Source organism: Asterias rubens, chromosome 2 (assembly GCF_902459465.1).
Source record: "Asterias rubens chromosome 2, eAstRub1.3, whole genome shotgun sequence".
NCBI classification, from domain to species: domain Eukaryota; kingdom Metazoa; phylum Echinodermata; class Asteroidea; order Forcipulatida; family Asteriidae; genus Asterias; species Asterias rubens.
Window position 1 is genome coordinate 17,037,568 of NC_047063.1, and position 27,355 is coordinate 17,064,922.

A 27,355-nucleotide genomic window follows, 5' to 3' on the forward strand; every position below is an offset into this window, starting at 1 on the left:
AAATAACAATAATACTTATAATAGTGACTTTATTCTCATTCTTATTTTAACACTTGAGTTTCCACTATATTTTACGGGGAAAAAAAACCAAAACCTAAGTTGATAATTATACCAACTTTGGCTTCTGGTACCTAGTTCGATTCCCGTATGGGTTTTCCATTTTGTTCTGATAGTGCATGCAGTATTGGTGAGGATGAGACTGACTTTAGGTGTCGTGTGTCCCCGGTTCGATTCCTGGGTGAGTTTGTCATGTTTGTTTTAATAAATAAATAATACAAACAAACAAAATCATAGGTAAGAATTTTTGCTTTTTAAAATAACGGATTAAGGCCCTACCGACAGAAATGAGCCATTATTGTTCATCTCTCGTACTGCATGGTTCAGTTCGGTCACATGAGGGCGCTACACACACTTGCCAAAACAATTTCCTGTCAGAGAGATCACATAGACGACTAGACTAGAGCCAACTCGTCTCGACGATTCTTCAGCACTAAAAGACATGTAAGAAGGTGTGTGTCTCCCACCCAAAAGCTTGATCGTCCATCGATGAATAATTCTCACGCTTGATTTACCGAATTTTGACGGTACTGATGGCCCCATAATGAAAGTCACATAATATACAAGTTGACGGTGAGTACATACATGTTAAAATTTGATTATTTCAGGTTTTTACTTGTAACTTGGGTTTAATTTTTATTTGAATGTAAACAAATAATGGAGAAACAAATTTCAGTGACACTGCTTTCCACAATCAGCTGCAATGGAAGCGCAGTGCTACTGCAATGCTTAACATGAGCTTGGCATTGATCGAGAGGGTGGTCAATTAAGATGGATTTGGCTTAAATATATCTTGTCCAAATTAATGTTATATTATTACAGAGTGTGGGTCGGGTACATCACAGATTTTATCTTGTGTAAATGAATACATTCAATTCAACAACATTTATTTCCATTCCACAAAATATGTGTGCAAAAGTATCATACAAAATTATGATTTACATTAAAACAGAATAGACTAATGACACTAAATAATAGTAGGGAAAGGGCAGAGTAGGTGAAATGTTGGCAATCCCCGGTAAGCGTTTGCTTGATTTGGGAATGCCATACAAATACAGAACAAGACAGAAAACGGACACAAAAGACAAAAACACACAGACATACATGATGTAGGGACAGACAGACAACAAGTGAAAGCATCAATAAATAGTAAACTTGCGGTGTGTACAACCAACCACTTGGAGGAAGAGTACAACCATCTTTTGAGTGATCTGAAAAGAGCCATGTGTTCTCGACGATTTGTACAGTATACTCAGGAGCTGCTTGTCTTCAAAGATGAGTATACTGTACGAAACATTGACACCACGCCGGCACTTTACAGAGCCAACACTTCCACAAAAGAGAGTTACATTGTTATTCCCGCATATTTACCATTTATTTATAGTTTCTTCCTATTTATACACACCATGCAAAGCTTTAAACAAAACTAACTGAAAAAATCATTGATAAAATATTTTGAATAAAAACTGACAAAAAATAACCAGTAGACTGTCAATACATTGGAAACATAATGCACATCTAGCAACATCTCGCCCAATCATCATGAACCCAAATGCTTGTTTTAGACAACATGTTCGGCGCATTTCATTGATTTGCACAATCACAGGTTAGTAAATGATGAACATTTTACAGATTGAGCGCGCATTCCAGAATGCCAATTTCACAAACAAGTGGCGCAACCTGCAGATTGTGCAAAAATACATTACCTGTCCACCACATAAAGACAGCACTGCACTTAGTACACGGCTGTTTGGTTTACACTGATTGGTCGAGATTATGCTTGGTAACGTAAGTGCCAGGCTCATAACATCAACCGGACGTGGGCATTACAGTAAATCTCTGTAAGTTTTTCTTTCCAAATATTTTTTTGATGACGGTCTAAATGAGTGTTCTGCCTACACTGCCTACACCACGATTTCTAAAAACTGTTGGGGCATTCTCATTTTTTCTGGATCAATAATTTTTGGAAGCTAAGCACGCAGAATTGAAACAAGGTCATCTGAATGTATTTTACTTGGTGTATATTTGTTGGTTTGAAATTCCCTTCTGTTCAATCTGGAGCAGTCTAATTTGCTTTGAGGTTTATTGTGCATTTGATCTGAAGTAACAAAAAATAAAACAAACTTCGTTATTTAATTTTTTGTTCCCGTATTGGCTGTAATTTATTGTGCAGTACTGTGGGGAGTACCCTGCCAAGTGCCTCTGAAACATGATGAAATAACATAGGGATGTAGCAATGTCTATTTTTTGCTTTGCGAAATCTCAGTGTAATGAACGAACCCTCTTTCCTTCCTGAACTCTTTCCGTTTATCGTCATACTGCAGGCATGTGATGAGTCCAACCCAGAAGTAGAACAGTTTATCAGTGAGACATCAAACAAGCCAAAGGAATCACTTACAACGTAGAGTTTTACAACAAAGTGGATCGAGGACTGAAATCCACCGCGTTTTTATTACTTCCTCTTCAGCTGTGGATTTTTACTCGAAGGTTGAGTTTAACAGATGCTCAATTCTTCCTTCACTGAAGCGATTGACGTTTTTCTGTTCTTCGGAAACCTTTAGTAGTCATAGTGAGAACTTAAAGTTTTTGAGTGAGTGACGAGGGGTGAATCGGAGTGAATTCTTTTATGTGGAACTACTCAACGAGCGATTGATGAACCTGCATGATGGCAAAGACTGCTGGGATATTACATCAGAGATTTGTCCTCGGATTTGGATTTTGGCTCGGTAAGTTCAATTTTACTTTTTGTTTTTAAGATGAGACAATAGAATAAGCCGTTTGTGGTGTTTAAATTAAATGCAAAAAGAGTTTATAATGGCCTGACATTTCGACCCCAGTCAAGTTTTTCTCTATGGCTAAATGACAACAGAACACATGACACATTTACACAGGTTAAGGTCAAACTTGTGATTCAAGGGAATACATTGTAGTGAACATATTTTGTTTTCTACATGAAGGCCCCTGTTCAAACCTTGTCAAGTTTTGTCTCGCTTGAACGACCGCCATTTTACAAGCATCTCTGATTAAGAGGTACAATGCCAGGCCTTGCTCTTAAAAGCAAACTGGGCTTACATGTAACTTGCCCCTAAGAAGTTTTAGTAGCCCTGATTTTAAAGGGAAGGTACATGTTTGGTAATTACTCAAATAATTAATATAACAAATATTAACTTAAAAACTGACTTGGTTACGAGCATTGGAGAGCTGAGTGTTGATAGTATAAAACATTGTGGGAAACGACTCCCTCTGAAGTAATGTAGTTTTTGAGAAAGAGGTAATTTCTCAATAAAATAATAAAAGACTTCTAGTAGCTGAATGTAGAAGTCTTTTATTCAACTCCCACAAGGGATTAAACACCAAGCTGGCAACAGCCAATCTCTCTCTCATACAAACATTGGTTTAAAGTCTATGACTATGAATTACACAAATCAAGAAATTGTAATTCAGTAACTAGACGACAATATTTATTCTAGTCATTGTGAAATCAGCGGTTAGCTGGGGGATTCAAACCCACAACCTTGTGATTGCAGGTCCTGCGTTCTAACCATTTGACCACGGTGACAGTTGTCACCGGTTGGCAATATTGAAAACTGAATGTAGAGGATTGGAATGAAATGTGACCTTTTTTAACAGAGCCTTGATCTAGATGGAGGTTACTGTGTATGAAGGCCAGCTCCTGACTCTGGTATTTACTCATTTCTAAAGCATAGTGACCATGACACGCTTTAAAAGTGCAACCTTTTTTTATCTTGTTGTGAGGTTATAAAGTATGACCACAGTGTTTACCATCATACCCTACAATATTCATTTAGTTGTTAGGCATGGCAGTCTGTTTGACACAATCTGGGCCCAGTTTCATTTGAAAGCTTGTAGGCACAAAAATTTGCTTAGCATGAAATTTCTTCCTTGATAAAAACAGGCTTCCAACCAAATTTCCATTTGATTGCTTGTTACTGTAATACAGCTGTTGTTTGCTTATAAATCCTAAAAGTCATAAGGAAATTTGGTTGGTTATCCTGTTTTTTTTTTCAAGGGAGAAATTTCATGCTAAGCAAATTTTCGTGCTTACAGGCTTTATGAAATTGGGCCCTGCTCTTTATATTCTACAACGTAACTGTGCTACTGTGCATTGTAAGGCTTTGTTCCTTTGGTTTATTTCCATTTGCTCAACTTGAAACATACATAAAATAATAACAGTTGGGCCAAAAGGCCTGCTATAGTAAAGACAAATGTTATAAACAAGCTACAAATGGAGACCAGGGCCTAATTTTATAGCGCTGCTCAGCACAAACAATTTGCTTAGCATGAAATTTCTTCCTTGATGAAAACAGGATTACCAACCGAATTTCCACATGATTTTCAGGATTTAGCAAACAATAGCTGAATACCAGTAACAAGCAGTACGCAACAAATGGAAATTCGGTTGGTAATCCTGTTTTTATTAGAGAAGAAATTTCATGCTTTAGCAAATTTGTCTGCTTAGCAGCTGTATGAAATTGGTCCCTGTACATGGAGGTATCTAGAGGAGGTATTATACCTAACTCCCTCCGGTACCTAGACAGCTATTTTGTACATTAAAGGAACACGTTGCCTTGGATCGGTCGAGTTGGTCTTTGAAAAGCGTTTGTAACCGTTTGTTATAGAATGCTACATTGTAGGATTAGAAAGATATTTTTGATAGAAAGATTAGAAAGATAGTCTTTATGTTAGAAGAAGGAACTACGTACATGTAACCAAGCTATGTCCGATGGACACATTGTACTAGTTGGTGTACAACTAACTTGTGAAAGCCTGACACACAATGCATTCGTGGATATCTGGGTACTTTATCTTCAAGTACTGATTTTAATACTCAAATTCACACTGACAGGAGAAGTGCACAAAATTATTAATGGCCTGATGTTGAAAGGAGAAGTAACTGACACAAATAATAAAACGGACATAAATTAATTAATGAAAACTCAAATTCACTTTCAATATTGTAGTCCTAAATCAGTCTAAATGTTCTGATGTTCTGTTGTCCTCAAAAAGGGCAAAGGAAGTCATCTTGGCTGAAGTGCACAAAATTATTAATAGCTTGAAGTTCAAAGGAAAGTAACTGAATACAAGTAATAAAACTGACATTTTTAAAAATTAATTAATAAAAACTCAAATTCACTTTCAATAGGCTATAAATCATAATTCGTTCTCTAAATGTTTGTTCTTTACCCTGAATATGACACTGACTTTCAGTGTGTATGGACCGGTTTGCATTGTGATGTCACATGCTCATCAGTGACCTCACAAAGGTCAAAGTGAAGACATCTTGGCTGAGAGGTGTGCAGGGCATGATGACCATACAGGTGCACATTTTCATTGTTCAATGACCATCAATGTCGGTCTACATGGTCTGCAAGGATTATTTAGAACTTGATACTATAAGACTGCGTCCATCTGAATACTCAATTGCAGATGGCTGCAACTGTTGCTAAACCCTGTTGCCAAGGATGTTGTGATATGATACTTACAGCACAAGACAAAGCTCTGATCTAGCCATAGCCGCTGCAACTGTTACTAAATCCTGTTGCCAAGGATGTTGTGATATGATACTTACAGCACAAGACAAAGCTCTGATCTAGCCATAGCCGCTACGGTTGCCCGCAACCTTATCCGCCAATTCAGACTTGGTGTTACTTTCATTCTTTGGCAATTCAGTCAGGAAACATAATGTTTGTATTGTCAATAATGAAAGGAAAACCTGCTACGGGGGTACGTAAATAAATTCTTAGCTGTTGTTTTTGCTCTGTCTGAAACAAGCCTGGAACTGTGCAGTATACTATCGGCCCTTAACAATGTTATTTCTCCAATTGCCACAATAAATCTTGGTTGCGTCATTTAGGGAGTCGGTGTTACTGTGACAAATATGTTAAGCGACACTCTCACCATGGCCCCATTTCATTGAGCTGCTTTTAATGTTGTAAATATTGCTTTTTAAAAACAATTTTCTGCTTTAAGCGAAAAGGACCAGGGTAGGCTACCAGTTACAAATTGAATATGTTATATTTTCGCTGGTAACGTTATCAATCAAATGATTTTGTGCGGAGCTGCTAGTGCTTCAAAAGCAAAGATGCAGTCTTTAGTGTGCCATTACACTCTCAAAATGGCGTTGGGCAGACATGTAGACCGTAGCTGCTGCACAGGAGACGTGCAAGGGGTTTATGTCTTCCCACATGATGTAGGCCTACTTACTAAATGTATGATACCCTTTTTCAAGGATGATCCACCAGCCTATGAGTCACTATTAAACTACATGTAGTTTTAGTTCCCTCAGGGTTTCTCTCTAGTTTACTTTTGTTTCAACTTTCTGAAACTCAGTCCCGATTCTGATTAGATTTTAGTTATTGACAAAAACAAAATTACGTAGGGGTTTCTGTATGTAGGCCCTTGAAGGAAGGCTTCAGTGATTTTTCAATTCTCAATTTGTAAGTGAAATGTTACCTGATATACACAGCGGTTCTAACCACTGTGTTCATGAGCTAATTATGAAAATATCCAAGTCTTAAGGTTCAGTGCTCAAAGCAGGCTCACTGCTCACTGAAAAGAAAATGCCTGGACGGCGCAATCGGCATAAAAAGGAGTAATTTACCAGAGACATCGCTAATGCTCAGTACATCATAGTTTGAAACCCCTACCATGTATTGTGTAAATGTTTGCCATGGCAACCTGTTAAATTTGATATTGAATGTCGAGATGAGCACTCATCAATCATTAAAATACAAGAAACGCATTTATAAGTATGATGTGCATTACACCTACTTAAAATATTTGTCTGTGCTCGCACACTCTTCGTAATGCCTGCGAATTGTAATTGAGGCCTATAGTAATAATAGTGAGTGTGTTGGCCCTATATTTTGTTGATTGGATGTTTCATAATGCAATACTGTAAATTCTACATTTTGTTGGCCTGGGAAAGCCCCATGGTGCAATTTCACTCCTCACACCTACTCACAACATACTTTTAAAGGAACACGTTGCCTTGGGCCGGCCGAGTTGGTCTTTTAAAAGCGTTTGTAACCGCTTGTTATAAAATGAATATGGTTGGAAAGATGTTTAAAAAGTAGAATACAATGATCCACACAAACATGCACAGTTTTCCTCTTACCTCATCGACTAGCACGGTCGGCCATTAATGGCCGACTGTGTTAGTTCGCAAAGCAAAAGGAAAACCACGCAATTTTGAGGCAAATTTGTGTGGATCATTGTATTCTACTTTTAAAACATCTTTCCAACCATATGCATTTTATAACAAACGGTTTCAAACGCTTTTGTTAGACCAACTCGTCCGATCCAAGGCAACGTGTTCCTTTAAATCTGGTCAACCCTTTTGATAAACTATGGCATGCTGGGAATGGGGCATTGAGATGGAATACACCCAAGGGACTGATGGTGACAACATTCTCTGAGATTTTCTTATTATGGGCTGGCAAGACTGATATTACATCAATGTTAAATGCTCACAATGTTAACATGTAGTGCCCATATCTGCATAAAAAATAGAATGCAAAAAAATAGTTAATGGGTCTGACGTTTCGAAGGCTAAATGACTACACAACAATAGAATGCACGAAACGTAATGAACTGTGAAGTTTGACACTTTATAAATTAATTATTTACAAAACATGACTGCATATATTGGTAAAGGCAGTGCAAAGCGCCTTAATAAAATTTGGAGCATCGCAGCAGTGTACCATGTGGATGATTGCATGAAGACACCAACCTTGTCAACCATGACACAACATTGCCTCCTTTCTTCTGAATGAACAAACAGGATTTATTGTTTGTGAAATACGCTGAGAATTAAACGTCGAAAATCAACCCGTCCTATATTTATTTCCATACTGTACCGCGGTTGTGGGCAGTCCAATGTCGCAGCAATACCGTAAACAGGATGGCAAAAGTAAAGGACAAGCCTTTTTCACAAATGAAATTACAACTTACAAATGTGTGAAAAATATTTTGTACATGTATTGTACAATACAGTGAACACTTTCCCTAGTACATTGTACATGAACCGGTATATAGTAAAATGCTGCACAAAATGTATCAACTGCCAACTCAAAAATCCTCGTTTTGATCCACATTATCAGCATTCAGTAGGCACAAAGCATGTTCACTCTCCACTAGATATTTTGCTGTGAAAAAATTACTCAACAAAATCATTCCCCGTAAAAGCACCTTGAGTTTGTTTTATTTATTACACGGCAGTAAATGTTGGGCACCTAACTAATACGAGTGATGCACTAAGGGGAATATGTAATATTGAGTGTTTCTAAATCGGTAAATCCCAACCACATAGGAAGGAAGTTTGAAAAGTAAATATGCATGAGGGGGCTCTGAAGGGACTTTACTGAATCCTATTTGAAGCTTACTGAGAGTTGTCAACATCCTGGATAGTGTTTCATTGCTGCTGTTGGAACTCGACAACCACAAATTGGCAATGGCGCTTACATTACTTTCCTCAGCATGCGGTGCCAGTGCAAGGCAATTATTCCTTGGTAAATTAAGGATACCTCTTCATGTGTTATTTGGGGAATACATAATATGTAGATTATGTAGCACCTGACATCACATGTGTACAAAAAGAGCAACAGAACCTGGAATTCAGCAAAATGGAAGAAATCTTATATTGCACATCAGACTTTTGTTCTTGTTCTTCATATATGAAGAAGAATCGTAATGGCAACCACACCTGAGTATACTTACTCCAGATACTTAAAAAAAGATCCATCCCTTCAGATCATTTCAGTGTTATGATACGGATGTGCACATGATCGGACGTGGACGGCCAGTGCCAGACATACATTACATCATTCTTTTCAGTTTTCCTTCCTGCTGCTTTTTTAGGATTTTGCAATTACTTCTATTAATGTATCATGTACCACCTCGATTAATGGAAGGCTACAGTACACCATAGAGAACTCTACTACGTAGAATTTAAAACTTCCTCCTAAAAACATATAATTTGTTGTAATTCCGACCTAAGATGTTTATGTGCCCGGCCTGATAATACTTCACAGAGGCAATTGCCTCTGTTGCCCTTGTATTGGTCTTGGTACCTCTCTAGAATTTTCCCATTGACCGAAATGCACTTTTGCAAAATAAAAGCGACCATGCCCTCTCAAAGATAAAAACAATTCCAGGCTTGATCAGGGTTTGTTTTCAATGTTTTCAGTGAGTAGCAGGAGGACTTTGTAGTTAGCTTTGTAATGGGCCATATTTTTGACCGGGTGAGGGTGCTCTCAGTCATTTCCGGGGGTATATTCATTCATACCTAAAACAGTTATTAAATACTGGAACACATTACCACCCCAGATGTCTAATACGTCACGGACAATAACACTTTTAAAGAAGCCGTTTTAATCCACCTCTAATGCAACTTTAAACTACAGTGCAACAAATGTGACAGAACGCCTATTAAAACTGTGCAGGACAGGACTAATCACAACTATTGAGAGCTCACGCGGTCAAAAATTTGGCGCATTGCTGTTGTTCCACCACTACTCAGAGGCCTTTAGATGCTTTTCAACACTATTTGGTGAAATGTCTTTGGTCCTCAGGTGTTTTAACAAGCATTTTGTCCAGCGGACCCCAGGAGAACACTGTGTCATTATCTTGTAACTAAATATTAAAACCGGAAACAAATCTTTGAACCATCTTCAAGCGCGCATTATCAGACATCTTCATTTTGTAACCTAAGATCAATCTTCAAGCAAGACGGCATTCTTGGTATTTGACTAACAGAAGGATATCAGTTTAATGCTCTTCAGTCACCTAACAGTGTGTGAACACCAGGGGCTGGATATTTGAATGAGCAATTACTTTTAGCGCTGTAACGTTACCTGGCAGAGGAATGTTGACTTTAGGTTGTTACTTACATCAAACTTGACATTGTACTTGTTTAGTAGTCCCATGAGCAACCCAGTACAAACCTGTCTGCCCCCCCCCCCAACCCCCTGCTCCTGGCATCAATTTAGAACTGTAACCAAAGCCTGCGAAGGAATGTTAAGTTGGAACGTAAAAGGCCTATCCAATGAATAAATATCAAGGTGTCTCAATGACATTATCTACGGTGGCCCAAATTTCACTCATTCCTAGAGAACTAACGCTGTCATTTGCGTTATTATCGCATATATTGCATTTAATGCCGTAGTATTGACTTCCACTGGATTTTATAGCATTTAGGCCTATATTGGCATACGTTGTGATATTTGCCAATTTGCATTCTGTTGCTATGCTAAACCATTTCGTCAAAATAGCTTTACTTTGCATTATACATCGCTTTACTGTTGTAGTATTATCACATGATATTGCCTTCTTAAATAATGCCTTACAATATCGATATATTTCATAGCGTTATATTGCCGTATGGTATTACGTAATATCGCTGTATTTTTTTAACGTTAAATTGTCACACTATGAAACTCAATGCAACAGTAAGTATATTGCAATAAATAGCAATTGTTCGCTGTAAAACAAAATACTAGGTTTTAACAAATATACCATTATTGTATCTGAGTGCTAGACCTTGAATGATTAGGCTCATTGCCACAACCCCCCCCCCCACAACACTCTTGTCCATCTTTTAAAATTAGATATAAAAGATGAAGTCCTAGTGCTACAACTCAACTGCTTCAATCATGCATCATTACATGTAATTTGTACTTCCCATGCACTACAACATTAACAAGTATAATTGTTATACCTCTGTGCAAATTGTGAAGTTTGATTGGTCGAGAACCAATCATGTGACGCGCAACAAAAACGCATGTTACACGGCTCGCGACGCGCCGGGTAACATGAAAAATGATGTACACCAGGTGTACATCACCTTGATCGTTCCCAGCGTTGGTCGATTTCGCGCTGTGTACGAAACAACCGCGGGTTCGAGGAAGTTGTTTCTTGTTCGTCTGCTTATTAAACAATGAATAGTCCGCCGTAATAATGTTTGAAGATGACAACAGAACTTCGAGAAGAGGAATAACAATTAAACAAAGGTATAACAAAACAATTGTTGCACGTTGTGACTGGGGTCCATGGGTTTTGTACACCCTCGAGGGAAAATGGCACCCTCGGCTTCGCCTCGGGTTCCATTTTCCCCCTCGGGTGTACAAAACGCCATGGACCCTGTCACAGCGTGCAACAATTGTATAATGTACACATATTGTGGTCATGTACCCCTTGAAAACCAAGACTATCAACAAAAGGGATCCAGGTGTTAGTTGACAGAGTGGAGATGTCTTTCCCTTTGCTCAGTAGCATCCTTCCCTTTGCTTTCTTGTACAAAACTATTGGAGAAATTGTTTTAAAAAGTCCAATCAATGGGAGAAACAAAAAATGCCCTTGATTGACCAGGTCAACAAACAGTGTTTTAAAATAAAGTACAGAGTCAAGTACAGTTATAAACACAGGGCTTGAATTTGGGGGGGGGGAAACAAGACTTCAGGGCTTGTTGTAGCATTACACTTTTACTTGACCCAAGCATTTGTTTTGCATTGGAATCAAAATAAGATGAACTCCATCTACACAATTTTACATTTGACCTTTTTTTTTTATTAAAGCATTTAATTTCATCTTATTTTATTTGCCATCAAACATGAACAATCACATTAAAAAATTGCAAATCAAAAGATCTACAAGAACATGCAATACAATAATTTAGAAGAATGAAGAGGCTGACAACTATCTCATTTTTATTATACTCTATGGAATTGACTGATTTTTGTTTTTATCAGTTTAAATTAAAAATGCAGTGAGTAAGATGTTATTATTTAAAAACACAAGACCGCTGGACTTGTACACGGTCATTTATAAGCTTACTGACCAGATGCTAAAATATAATCTCTGTAATGGTACTTTTGCAATATTGGGTACATTACTTAAATGTTTATAAATTTATTTACATATTTTGTACATTGTAAATATTGGAGAGTATAGAATATGAAACGTGAGCATAAAATTGTTTTTTTTTTTTTTCTGTGTGCCAACTCATCTCGTAACATTTCCAACCCAACACAGAGTCCGCACACATAAATATGCACAGGCTCTGGGAAGGTACGAACTGTAGAATTGTGTAATTGAGTTCCCAGTGATTAATGATAACATTTTGCCTGGGTGTCTAGCAAAGAACCTCCTGGGATTTTTGCCTCTCGTGCTTCACCGGATGGGCTGCCCAGAATTCGCTACCAAATACTCCCCAGTTGCTCTTTTTGGCCTAGAGGCAATTTGTACGATCAAATTCACTGCGGGCATTTCAGTAAATTAAAACCCTAGAATCTTTAACAACTGTATTCAAAGACATTTTGGACCATCTGAATAAATTTGATCAAGCTTGTCGCTTTCTTTAATTTTTGTCACTGGGGTCTGTGTACAAATAATTTAGCTGTAATTTAAGTCGACGATTAAGATACGTACACTGTCTAATGCAATTGATCAATTTCGACATGTTCAAGATTTGTTATTATGCTGATTACTGTATGTAGTCATACCATACTCTGTGATGACAGCGATGGGCCATAAAGCAATCGCACAATAATATTGTCCAAAGGCCCACACTTCGTGTATCACAACTTATATAAAATAACAAACCTGTGAAAATTTAGGCTTAATCAGAAAATAACGAGAAAACCCACCCTTCTTTCTGCACATTTCATGGAATAATATTTCAAGGGAAGTCTTTCACCATTACCTTCTATAAACCCTGTAAGTTATTTGTAAATCTGTGAACTTTTAATTATTGCTCTGTTCAGAAAGTGTCCAATGGCTTTAAGGAAATCATGGCTTCAGCTTGGGCCCAAGCTCTTAATCTGGAGGTTGTTGGTTCAAATCATGTTCTAGTCAATTTTGCTTTGTTCAACCCTGAATCATGTAAAAAATGTAACTATTATGTTTTCCTTGTGGGTCGTTTTTTGGTCAGTAAAAGCTCATCGTTCTCAAATTTATAAAAAATATTTGCTATGTACAGTGTATTTACTTTCAAGTCAAATCGACCAAAAGGTAAACCCGGCATCTTTAATTCATGTTCTTGTATGCAGACTCACATATGCCACCAACAGCAACACAGAAAACACGCAAACACACTTGAATAGAAAATTAGTAGAATTTGTTTTCTTCCTTTTCTTAATTCTCTGATCAGCTGCTCTGTTATGAGAATATTCTTACAAACAAACATGCACAAAGCTCCTAGAGAGCTCTTCGTACATGGACTTTGCTGTCATTGAATGAACTGTGCAGGTCTTGTGCATATCAAATGAAGAGGATATTGGTTTTCTGTGAACAGAAACCAAATCTGCATTTTAAATTATATTTAAAATGCAACATTCTTGAAAACTACCAATAGCAATTTGTTATGAAATGAATTGTTTACATAATACAAATAATTTGTGGGAATTAACATTGAAATAAAATTACAATGTAAAGCTTGGGATAAGGATGTGTGTTTCTTAGAAACCCTATTTGACAATCACGCATGAAGTTGTATTTAACCATTCCAGGGCCATTTCCTTTACCTCGGCTAGGGCTCTGGCTTACGTCATCAATCTAAGACCAGTGTGCATTTTGTGTGGTGTTTCCAACGTCAAATGAAGCCTGGAAGTGTAGCCTAAGCCAAGGTTTGGTAAAAGCCCTTGGTTTGATGACATCAAGAACATCAGTTGAGCAGAATTCTAAATTGTTTTGCATGTCGTGAACCGGAATTGAGGTCAAGTCTTTTTTACAGTTTTCTTTCTTTTTTTTACTTTCACATACTTTAGGTAAAAACTTCTACTTTTCCAACAATGTAATATAATTCGTCTATAGATATTTAAGCCTTTTAACAATGAGTATGTAACTAAAGTGTTTGAAAGAAACGGCAGACATGTTAAACTTACTCATCTTGGTTCGGGACCAACTTGGTCCTGGACCAACTCTGTCCTGGAGATAACACGTCTGCCGTCGATTTCACAAAGAGTTAGGACTCGTCATATCTCGAATTAGGACGAGTAACTCGTCCTAACTTAGGATTAATCTTAATGCCTGCATGCTACAGTGCAGGGTTGAGACTCGTCCTAAGTCCTAAGATTAGTCTTAAGTTAGGAAGAGTTTTGTGATATCGACGGCAGTTTGTAGATGTGGTAAAGGTCCTATAAAGTATATTCATCTATGAAACAATGAACCATAAAAACATCATATGTAGTAAGGAATGTAATCAATTATGGAATGTTTAGAATTCAGGCATACTAATATATTATTCTTCCTTTAATTTTAAGTCTGTCAGCTCTTTTACTTTTAAACTAAAGGTTTGGAAGGCCGAACAAACTTCCTGATTATTAACCATGAGGATACAAGATAATTGATTTTCAATCCAGGGCCAAATATTTTGTGCTTTTTTTTAACCATGGAATTCAATAAACTCTGGAAGCAACTTGTTTGTAATAGATGTACATGTTAAAGACACTGGACACTATTGGTAATTGTCAAAGACTAGCCTCCACAGTTGCATAGTATCTCAATATATATGGATAAAATAACAAACCTGTGAAAATTTGAGCTCAATCGGTCATCAAAGTTGCGAGATAATAATGATTTAAAAAAACCTTGTCACACAAAGTTGTGTGCTTTCAGATGCTTGATTTCGAGACCTCAAAACCTAATTCTGAGGTCTCGAAATCAAATTCGTGGAAAATTTCTTCTTTCTCGAAAACTAACTCCACTTCAGAGGGAGCTGTTTGGCACAATGTTTTATACTATCAACCTCTCCCCATTACTTGTTACCAAGTAAGGTTTTATGCTAATAATTATTATGAGTAATTACCAATAGTGTCCACTGCCTTTAAGTACATTAAGCAATTAAACAATAAATGTAGTGTGCAATGAATACAATTTTTTTTTTAAATAAGAATATGAAGGACGTCATTCAAACTTGAGGTTTCGAAATCAAATTCGTTGAAAATTAATTCTTTCTCGAAAACTACGTCACTTCAGAGGGAGCCGTTTCTCACAATGTTTTGTACTATCAACCTCTCCCCATTACTCGTTACCAAATGAGGTTTTATGACGATAATTATTTTGAGTAATTACCAATAGTGTCCACTGCCTTTAAATTTACATTGGGATAAGAATACTAATTTAGGTTTTTGGTAAGCACTTTTTACTTTGTACTTTACCGAGTCTTGTGAAAAAAATTGTGATAAATTGCAATGGAACCATTAATGTCAACACTGATTTTAAAATCACACAAGATGAAAGTGCCTTCTCTGCACGTGTATAGTGCTGAAAAATACCACACATTGTCCGTGACATTTCGCTCACCTTTTGCAAACAAACGATTTACGCCCACACGATAATGTGCAAAATTGAAGGTTAAAACTCTTAACATAAACAATGGTGGTTGTGAATGATGTCCTACATACTCAGTGCACACTACATTTATTGCTTAAAGACACTGGACACTATTGGTAACTGCCAAAGACCAGTCTTCTCACTTGGTGTATCTCAACATATGCATAAAATAACAAACCCGTGGAAATTTGAGCTCGATTGGTAGTCAGAGTTGCAAAATAATAATGAAAGAAAAAAACACCCTTGTCACACGAAGTTGTGTGCTTTCAGATGCTTGATTTCGAGACCTCAAATTCTAAACTTGCGGTCTCGTAATCAAATTTGTAGAAAACTACCACTATCTCGAAAACTATGTTACTTCAGAGGGAACCGTTTCTCAGAATGTTTTATACCATCAACCTCTCCCCATTACACGTTACCAAATGAGGTTTTATGCTAATAATTATTATGAGTAATTACCAATCGTGTCCACTGCCTTTAACTGTACAATGTACTTTAACAATGGTACTTGTGAATGAAGTCCTAATATACAGTACATTTATTTCATAGTAAAATGTACTTTTACAATGCCATGGTAGTCGTGAATGACGTCCTTCATATTCTTATTTAAAAAAAAAATTGTATTCATTGCACACTACATTTATTGTTTAATTGCTTAATGTACTTAAAGGCAGTGGACACTATTGGTAATTACTCATAATAATTATTAGCATAAAACCTTACTTGGTAACAAGTAATGGGGAGAGGTTGATAGTATAAAACATTGTGCCAAACAGCTCCCTCTGAAGTGGAGTTAGTTTTCGAGAAAGAAGAAATTTTCCACGAATTTGATTTCGAGACCTCAGAATTAGGTTTTGAGGTCTCGAAATCAAGCATCTGAAAGCACACAATTTCGTGTGACAAGGATGTTTTTTCTTTCATTATTATCATGCAAGTTCGACGACCTATTTAGCTCTAATTTTCACAGGTTTGTTATTTTATGCATATGTGGAGATACACTAAGTGAAAACACTAGCCTTTAACAATGACGTCCTGCATACTCAGTGCACAGTACATTCATTTCATTGTACATTAGAGGAACACGTTGCCTTGGATCGGTTGAGTTGGTCTTTGGAAAGCGTGTGTAATCGTTTGTTATAAAATGCATATGTGATTAGAAAGATACATGTATTGTAAAAGTAGAGTACAATGATCCACACAAACATGACTCGAAATTGCATGGTTTTCCGTTTACCTCGTTGACTAACACAGTCCGCCATTTTATGGGAGTCAAAATTTGTACTCCCATAAATGGCCGACCCAGTTCGCACAGTAAAAGGAAAACCTTGCAAATATTTTACTTTTAAAACATCTTTCCAACCATATGCATTTTATAAAAAAAACGGTTACAAACGCTTTTTATAGACCAACTCGTCCGATCCAAGGCAACGTGTTCCTTTACATGTAAATACAACGAAGTTTTAACTGGTTCGTGGATGATGTCCTACTTATTCAGTGCACAGTACATGTATGTTGATTTCATTGTACTTTGTTTCAACATCATCACACACTTTTCATTTCCCATTGTCTTTCCTTAGGATTTAATACATGTACATACAACCGACAAAAGAGCATTTTTTTGTCTCCTTTTTCAAGGGTTTGTTTAGTGTGTGTTAGTCATGCTGAATGTGTTGACAGTTGCTGTGATCCGTATGATAATCACCTCCCAAGGCAGTGCACTGTGTTAGATTTGTTCAAATTCAGGTCATGAACACAGTTCAATGGAAAGATCACTCACTTCAGATATTTTCTCTGTACCTGATGTATGTTTGCTCAGTTTAACAATGGGTCATTGCTCGGGGATGCCTGGAATTTGGGGTTCAACGTTTTTACTTTATAGCTGTTTTTTTACGATGACTAACAAAGACATATGTAGACAAAATTGATAAAGATAACGGAACTACATGTAGGAAACGTTATTTGTAAAGTGAATCTATTGGAAAGAAGATTTATATTCAGGTTGCATTTGAATGTTCTCTTTCAACCAACCAAGGAGGAAGGAAATATTCCTTCTGAATGATTTGTTTTTAAACCAGCAGGCATGCAACTTTTCATCAAATCTGCTAATCTCTTCTTTAAAAAAGAAAAGAAAAACAGTACCTCAAAGCCATTATACACTTTTGGAACAGAAAACAAAAAAAGTTCACAGATTTACAAATAACTTGCAGGGTTTACAGAAGGTAATGGTGAAAGACTTCTCTTGAAATATTATTCCATGAAATGCTTTACTTTTTGAGAAAACATTAAAACAATTACCAATTATTGATAGCGAGATTTACGGATTTGTTTAAAACACATGTCATGACACGGCGAAACGTGCGGAAACAAAAGGGTAGGTTTTCCCGTTATTTTCTCCCGACTCTGATGACCGATTGAGCCTAAATTATCACAGGTTTGTTATTTTATATAGAAGTTGTGATACACGAAGTGTGGGCCTTTGGACAATACTGATTACCGAAAGTGTCCAATGGCTTTAAAAAAAGTACAACATCAAGTTTTTCTGGTTTGGCAATTTCCTCAATATGTCTATGTCTTACCAAATAAACCACCTTTGCAAGTCTGTTCGATTTCAGTTAAAAAATGTGTCACAGATACGGAAGTATGTATCTGAAGAGGCATGTCATCATGTGATTCGCAGCCATGTTCTTTCCCGGTTAGACTATTGTAACGGGTTGCTTACAGAAGTCCCACAGGTGCATATTAAGAGACTTCAAAGTTTGCAGAACTGGGCTGCTCGTGTTATCTTTAGGTTAGATCGCCGTCATGATGCCATGCCTCTTCTAAGATCGCTTCATTGGTTACCAATTAAACAAAGGATTGTATTTAAGATTCTTTTATTTGTTTACAAATTCTTTCACAATCAGGCACCAGTGTATTTTAATGAATGTATTCAGTTGTATCGACCTTTGCGTACAAACCTTCGCTCCAATGCAGATCCATTTCGCCTTACTTTTCCCATGACTCACAGTAAGGCGGGAGATCGAACATTCACTGTTTCAGCAGCTAAAGAGTGGAATGAACTTCCCTCCTATATTAAATCTGCTGAATCAGTGAATGTGTTTAAGAAGATTCTTAAAACCTACCTCTTTCCTAATTGATTTTGTTTTTTGTTTTTATTGTTGTTTGTTTGTATAATGTTTAATTTATTGCTCTTTGTAAACGCTGTGATATGGTTTTACCATGAATAGCGTACCTAAATGCTTAATAATAATAATAATAATAATAATAGTCTGTTTTCAATAGGGGGGGGGAGCAACATTTACATGTAGGCCTACAATGTTGCCTGTCTATCAGTGTTTCGCAGGACAATGCAAGTTGAAACATGGAGGTCCTACATGGTTGTGTATACACTGAAAAATCTTTAAAATCTTTCTGCACTCACAAACTTGCATGTTGAGTTCACATAGATGACAATAAAACTGAAAGCTTCATATACATTGTCCACATAATGATGCTGAAATGTCATCATGGAAGACATTGACCCAAGTTTTTATTCATTATGAACCAAGAGGCTGAGGGGACACGTACTACACACTTAAGACAAGATAAACATCAATGACAATTTATGCAGGCTTGTGTACGAAAGCAAATCCGACTGGCCTGTGAAAATAAAGGAATAAAGGGGCAAACCTTGGTATGGTAGCCACAATTTTTCAAATGATTGAGCCAAGAGTGAGCCAAATCAGAACAAAAACAAGAAGTAGAAGGAAGGGGAAAAAAACGCAAAACACATCCAGTTAGTGTTAAAAATGAATGATTGGCAGAACCAAATGGAACATGTATGTACAGCGAGGCATGTCCGTTGAAATTTTATTGTTTTACGTGTAATTTCATGACAGAGCATGGTCTGCAATTTTTTGGAACGAAATGGCAGACTGTTTATGTATCACTGGTTGTAATTCAAGAGGCAAATTTATCTTGTTTTAACTACTACTAGCACTAGTTAACACTGCAGGTGTTTTTGTGCCTCCGAACTCTTTAAAAAAATCATTGTTAGAGAGCAATTCTAAACAGCCAAATGTTGAGAGATTTTAAGGCAAATATTCACAACACTTAAAGACCAATTTATGTTGAGAAAATAATGAGCAAGAGTCGAGTACAAATTGGTTGGTGTAGGAGTTGACTCAAATTTAGACATTCCATTACTTGACGTTTTTGATGAGTGTACGAATACACATGAACGTTGAAGGTTTGCAATCATTCTCTTTGAACTACGTGTGTCAGTAACCTTCACTGTCTTTGGCTGTCTGGAAACCACCCCTTTGTATCCTCCAAAATCATCCACTCTGTGGGCACTGGACATCCAACTAATTGAGAAGATTAAATTTAGATTACAGAAGATTAGTCAATCTGGGCTACAGTATCTAAAAAGTGTCAGAAACATACAACTTCCTGAATGGGATTTTGGATGATTTGGGTGGATTTGGGAGTGGTATAGAGGCTTTTGCAGACAAGATAGACCACATTTCCTGCTACTGAAGATTGACTTCACAGAAAACTCAGGACTCGTCCTAGGAGATACATGTAGTACAAATTTAAGGCTAGTCCAACACTAGAACGAGTAGCTCATCCCAACTCTTTGTGAAATCCACCCCTGGGTATGTGCATGTATGTTTCAGCAGATACATGTTCCAATGATCATGTTGAAGGAAGTGGTAGCAGTCAGGTCGGCGTAGTGGTATCTTTCTTCACCTTCTAAGGTTTCTGGGACGTGGGTTAGAATCCTGTTGGGGGTAACATGTGGATTGGATTTTCAGTCCCTACCTGATTGCATATAAAATAGGTTTTTCTTGGTATAATTCTCTGGGGTTTTCTTCCTCATCTAAAACTTAAACTTCCATCTTTGTCTTCTCTTCATCGGTTTCTTGGATAGTATAACATTTTAAGTGCCTTTTTTTCCCTGATAGCCCTTGGCTTCACAACCAGAATGAATGAACTGAATGAAATAAAGTGGTTTGGAGGTTGGGGACTGGGTTAGGTTTGGGGTTTTTACAAGTATTTGTGGTTTGGGTTGAGGATACAGCTTTGGCCTGTTTAGGGTGGTCGCACTGCTTATTTGGATTGTGTGGTTTGTTAGGGTTGTAGGGGTTGGAGTTGTATAAAAGTCAGAGATGGTTTATACCACGAGAAACAAAACATTTAATCTGAAGTTGATCATGTGTTTAAATTATTAATCTGCACAAACATTATAAAAGTCAGAGATGGTTTATACCACGAGAAACAAAACATTTAATCTGAAGTTGATCATGTGTTAAAATTATTAATCTGCACAAACATTCCGCATTATAAATATCACAATGGAAGAAAATTACTATTTTATATTACGGAGGAGGAATAAACCTGAACATCCTGTCTGTTGGGGTTTCATCCTGTTTTTCTGGAGGTGCGTAATGACAGAGGTGGAATTACCTGGACAGTGACACACACACGTCTTCACCTTAGGGCAATACCCCCTCATGTTCATGTTTATACATTGTGAGGAAGCCATGAGAAGAGACAAACAGGCAGCTGATGTACATGTGTACACCTACATCCAATTCTTGCTCTATGTTTTCAATTAGTAGAGGCCAACTTTATGTGTTTATTTCAGCTCTAACGATTTCCCTTCTATAATTTGCTACACAATATAAGCATTGATTTGCTCAGCATTTTTGGACGGAATCAGTCCCTAAATAATTCCAAACAATTCTGTGAATGAATGCAGGAGCCAATTGCCGGTCATTACCTTGGTGCCCTTAAAATGTCCTTAAGGAGGTGCCCTTTACAAGGGAGAAAACCCCTATAATAGCAGAGGATTAGAATAAATGATAATCACATACTTGACAAAACTACATGTATTTGTGATGAAAATTACAATTTAATCTTCTTAAGAAACCAAAGATATACTGAATGCACATCTTTTTGATTTGATGTTTAAAAGGAGTGCATCTATAATTATTGGCAAGTCGTGATCCTGTATTTTACCGAGGCAAAAAAAAACCCAGGTAAAACACCGAACATACATGCACACATGCCTTCATACCCCTTTTCCAGTACAACTGTATGCATGCTCTTCTCGTACAGAGGTGCCCGTCATCAGTGGAAAATTGTGTTGCCCCTTTGGTAGACTATGTCATGTTTCATAATTTATTTTGCTATGTATGCTGGTCCAACACTCACAAATAGGAGTCCTATATTGATAAATATAGGATCATTGCCTATAGTTGAAACGGAATAGTCCAAAATTTCACCCCGTTTATTATATGTGTATTATGCCGTCATTGTACTCGTAGTAGTGCATCCAATATTTGTATAGTGCAAGGCCTGGGCCCAATTTCCTAGGGCAGCTTTTTTAAAGCACAAAAGAAATTAAGCACAACAAAATTAGAAACCAGACTTAGGTTACCCGTCAAACTAGAATGTCACATGTAAAAATTGTGACTGGTATCCTGCCCATATCTGCTTAGCAGACAATTGACATTGTTAAGCAATCATTTCTGACTTGAAGCAGCTCTATGAAATTGGGCCCTGGTTTGGAACAGATTTTTTTCAAAGAAATATCATCTCTGATACTGTATAACCCCTTTAAGAAGATGATTATGTATGGACTCCATATTATTGCTAGAGTACTGTGATTATCATTATGCAGCTTCAATACAGTAGGAAGGATAGGATGTGACTCAGTGTGTGTCTGTATGTATATGTACACACTCAGGCACAAAGGATATGTACATTACCATGCCAACTATGAATCACATTGACAGATCCAACAATCCCAAGTCGGCAGAGATAGCATTTCAAGGGCTTTGTTTTTACGTGGTTCACTGCTCTTTGAATTCCTGGCAGTGAGTGTGCAAACGAAAAAATGTCGGTGATGAGAGAGATGGACTGGTAACCGTACAGTTACCCATTATTATTATTATGTATTTCTGGGAAGACAACCGAGGATGTCTCATAGATAAACCCAATCACTGTAAACTGTAGTTTGCAAGCATGAGGAAACCGATAAACAAGGGTGAACCTGATAGACCAGGGTTAACCCCCTACACTTCCTCGATTAGTTTTCTGGTGTTTTTTTTTTACAAGCACTGTTAATCCTAGTACTCTAAACCAACCTACATGTATGGCTTACTGTTGGATCCGAAAGGACAGAGCAACTATTGTAGAATATCTTGCTCAAGTACACAAGTGTCACGACTGGGACTTGAACCCACACTCTGCTGAACCAACCTACATGTACGGCTTAATGTTGGATCCGAAAAGACAGAGCAACTATTGTAGAATATCTTGCTCAAGGACACAAGTGTCACGACTGGGACTTGAACCCACACTCTGCTCATCAGAAACACCAGCAGAGCATTAAGTCCTTTGCTCTTAACCGCTCGGCCACTACACTCCACATAGTTGGACTATCTGCAGTGAAACCTTCTCAGGCCTCCAGTGGTTGCACAAAAGTCGGTCATACTCAAAGGATCAACCTACTTGTAGATGCCATGTGCTTAGTCATAAATGCGTTAGTCGTAAGGTCTGTCCTCAGATGTCACATTTTGTTTAGTTATTGCTATCGAAGGACCTTAGTTTTTCAGATGTTCCAGGCAAATCATCCGGACTTGATACTGTAGTACAATGTCCTGCTGGCTCTCAGTCGATATCTTGTAGGGAACTATGGTAACATCAAAAGCAGGAACTATTCTCAGACCTGGAATTTCATCTTTGAGAAGGGGCGGCCATTTTCCTTTTGCATATGGCACTTGAAGGGAACATGTTTTTAAAATAGGGGCAACATGGCCTCTGTGTACTTCCAGGCCTGTATTTACATTTACTCATGGAGGTGATACGCCCTAACCTTCGAAACCAATCAAAAACCCATCAAAAACCCATCAAAAGCCAACAATTTGTTGTGTCTTCTGAATGGAAGATTTCACTGGTATTGGTATGGGTATGGTATGGGTTGTTATAAGGTCGGAAATTCATGTGTTTGTCATGCGCAATCTTTTAAAATTAAAATACACGCTAAGCAATGCCCATCATTTTTCTGGATAGAGAAGTACGCAATATGGATACATATAATGGTGTGCGTTGATTTGCATGGGTTTTAATTTTTACGCATCGCATATTGCGCATATAGGCACAGTGCATGAAGGACACATAGATTTCCAGCCGAGAGCGAGGAATTTTCCTATATCCTACACCACACGAGGGCTGAAGTTCAACCTGTGAGAGTGCTACGTGACTACTGTGGTTGACTGCTCTGCTCTTGCATACAGTATGTTCAAGTTGGCGGCGAACTGGTGCTGAATGTTGGGAATTTAATAAGGCCTTGATACTTAATCATGCGTGCAAATTCATTATGCCATTAGTAAAGGCTGATCCATTAACGTATGATTAAGTGAACATCATCAATTTTTGGCTTAAGATTTCCATTTACTTGTATGTAGTTAATAATGTTCCATGCTACATTATTGTACATGATGTTGAATGCCTGCAGACCATAGCGCAGATTCTCTGGAAGATGCTCAGAGCATACACTGATCATAGTGGCACATCTTGTCCAAGCAGTCAAGTGCACTGGACCAAAGATCAGCTGCCGATTTCACAAAACTTTTATGGCGCAAGTTACTCTACAAACGTTGCGCAAGTAGACTTACGCAGTTGCGTAAAGTTTTTTTAAATCGGCTGGTGGTGTTTTAGAACAGCAGAGTTTGGTTAAATTAACAAACCTGTGAAAATTTGAGATCAATTGGTGGTCGAAGTTGCGAGATAATAATGATAGAAAAAACACCCTGGTCACACGAAGTTGTGTGCTTTCAGGTGCTTGATTTCGATACCTCAATTTCTAACTCTGAGGTCTCAAATTCGTGGAAAATTACTTCTTTCTCGAAAACTACATTACCTCAGAGAGAGCCGTTTGTCACAATGTTTTATACTATCAACAACTCCACATTTTTCGCTACCACATAAGGTTTTATGCTTATAATGATTTTGAGTATTTACCAATAGTGTCCACTGCCTTTAAGTACCTTATTGGCACGGTATATTTTTTCTTTTAATAAGAATGCGGTATTGTTAAAATTCTCGAAGGCAAACCTTCCTCTTGAGTATCACATTCACTCAAGTGATCTGTCGTCATTTCACACAGTATCACTCTTTGAATACTTATAAGACTAATAGCATTTCATTTAAAGGCAGTGGGCTCTATTGGTAATTTGTCAAAGACCAGTCTTCTCACTTGGTGTATCTCAACATATGCATAAAATAAAAAACCTTGGAAAATTTGAGCTCAATTGGTCGCCGAAATTGCGCGATAATAATGAAAGAAAAAACACCCTAGTCACATGAAGTTGTGTGCTTTCAGATGCTTGATTTTGAGACCTCAAAATCTAGTTCTGAGGTCTCAAATTTGTGGAAAATTACTTCTTTACTCGTTGAGAAAGGGTACACAAATCTTTTTGGCAGGTTGTAGTGGATCGAGTTGAACTTAGGGTACACTCACTGTAATAATGCATCTAGTATTGAGCTATTAAACTACTTGTAGTCTTTCATGTATATGGTATGTACAACCACTTGTTCCATTAAACTAAACATTCCCAAGAATCAGTCATTCACATACAATGACCTAATGACCTGTCAGGTACAAGACCCTGTTGAATCTCAGCAAGCTAGAATCAACAACTCTTTTGAAATCTCTCTCATCCTGTCAGAACACTCCCAAGATTACAAGTTATTCTCCTGCTATTTGTTTTTCCCTCGTCTCGCTGTGTTACTATTCAACAGCTGAGGTCAAGACACTGCTTGAGAACATAAAGAAAACTCCCCTTTTAACTCGCACTCCTAGAGTAAGATGTTTTGGCCTCCAGGTACCTGAGAATGTCAAGATATGAAACCAATTATATCTCTCTTTGCTTGCACCTCTGTGATGGTCAGGTGTCCTCGATGAGCGTGTTTTTGTCTTTCTTGCCGTGGGCAGAAGCTCCATGTACTGTGTACGCTGAATTGAAGTTGACCAACATAACATGTTTTGCAGCAAGTTTTGTCTGAGGCATTCACTGATAACCATGGCAACAGGTGTTCTTGTGTGCCTTGAATATCTCAACAATCAAAAACAAGTGACAGTGTTTGTGATGAAATGGGTTTTTTGAAAGTGCAGAAACACATGTGCACCCAAAAAGGTGCTCTGGGCAACAACAAAACAGAATACAAGTGAAGAACCTGGGATTTTTTTTAAAGGGTCATAGATTTGTTTTGGTCAACATAATCACATATATGCTTATTTTTAAATCAGAATTATAAAGATTCACATCCGCTGTCACCTTGCTGAGTGTAAAATGATTTGGCGTTTTTGTAAAAAAAATACCATTACGTTTTATTGCTGTTTTCAGCATCTCTTTGGCACAGCATTCACAATAGACCGATCCAGTAGGCTCCGCCCATAACGCACGTGTGAGCAAGAACACGTGGGGCTCTCCAATGCCTTTCTGCACAACTCTGCTGCGTGCGCCAGGATCTGCGCACGCATGTCGGACCTTATTTGTCGGACCTTCGTTGCGTTGTGATTGGTCAATACGCAATGGGGCGGAGCTTAGTGGATCGGTCAATTGGACAACAGTCCTCAGAAACCTAACAGGCGATTCATGCATACATAATTTTTCATATTGATTTTTTTCTCTTCATTTTTTGAGTTTTTAACAATCTATGACCTTACCTTTGAACAGTGTTCAAAATATAAAACATTGGATCATTACATGGATCACAATAACACAATGTGAAATGTTAGCTGAAACCAAAATTACAACAGGTAACAAAATACTGACAAAGCTCTGACAAATTTGGTGATTATGAGAAGCAATGCTACATGTCAATGGCTCAAAATTAACACTGGACCACAGGTCAGTGGTTTTAGCTCTGGGCCAGTATAAACTCATGACTGGATAATAATAGGCTACCTCTTTATGTAATCTTTGTGAAAACAATAGTTGACTAAGGCCCTTCTCGAAACCACGGCTTCGGCTCCAGATTCGGCTCAGGCTAGATTGGCCCCGTGACCGTTTTGACATTTTGAGCATGCTTTGCGTGTGCTACAGCCTGAAGCCAAATCCGAAGCCGAAGCCAGGGTTTCGAAAAGGGCCCTTGAGTCTTTCAATTCTGTTGAGTATCGAAGTATACTTTTACCTATAAGACTAAGAGAGATTTTCTTGGCATTTGCTTTAAGACTCATTTTGATTCTGGTCTTGTAAACTAAATTCTGGTACAGTGAACTTTATTCGCTGCAAACCCTTCAGTTTTGTGGATATTGTTTTCAAAATTCAAGCTCTGCTTGTATTGTGTATCATTGCAGCCCACTGGAGTTCATGAATAAAACACAGCATAATGGACCCTTCCCATGAAATATGCTAATCACATTCACGCATGCGTACAGACCCTGTTGGTTGCGGACTCAATAGAGTTGTGCACTAAGCAGACGCGCAATCGCGTCTGCGTCACGCACACATTAGCTGTGTACAAAACAGCGCGATGTTCCCTCATTTTGCCAACCAAAACGTTAGTGCGCACGCGCTTTGTGCAATTTACATATTTCATGGGAAGGGTCTATAGAACACAGCATTGTGAAGTTTTGAAATCGAACCTGGAGGTTCATCTCATGACCACACAATGTAGTCATCCTGTTGTGATCAATAGTACAGAAGAAGGAAGGATACACTGATATCAAACCTGTAGATTTACAATTACACTTCCTAAATGTACATGTATGATTACCCAATGGAAGGAAATAGATTGGAGGCATTATGTCGTCATTTTTATAACATCTTTGATGAAATAAAGATGAGATCAGGCCAAATAAAATAAAAACATGTTTAGCGTCCATGCCCGCTTCCTTTTAAGTGGCAGCCGTTTTGTTGTTGTTGTTAAAACAAGGTTCTGAGGATGACTA

At 37.7% G+C, this 27,355-nt stretch overlaps 1 protein-coding gene across 4 annotated transcripts in view; it reads left to right on the forward strand.

The window, feature by feature from the left end:
• The first annotated feature begins 483 nt into the window (after positions 1 to 483).
• The window catches only part of LOC117304262 (receptor-type tyrosine-protein phosphatase delta-like), a 110,644-nt gene continuing 83,772 nt past the window's right edge, over positions 484 to 27,355 (forward strand). For all 4 annotated transcript variants that reach the window (XM_033788654.1, XM_033788661.1, XM_033788655.1 and 1 more), the window contains exons 1-2: positions 484 to 630; positions 2,382 to 2,783. In XM_033788654.1, the coding sequence (XP_033644545.1) occupies positions 2,720 to 2,783 (64 nt within the window). In that variant the 5' untranslated portion in view covers positions 484 to 630; positions 2,382 to 2,719. The remainder of the gene's footprint in view (positions 631 to 2,381; positions 2,784 to 27,355) is intronic.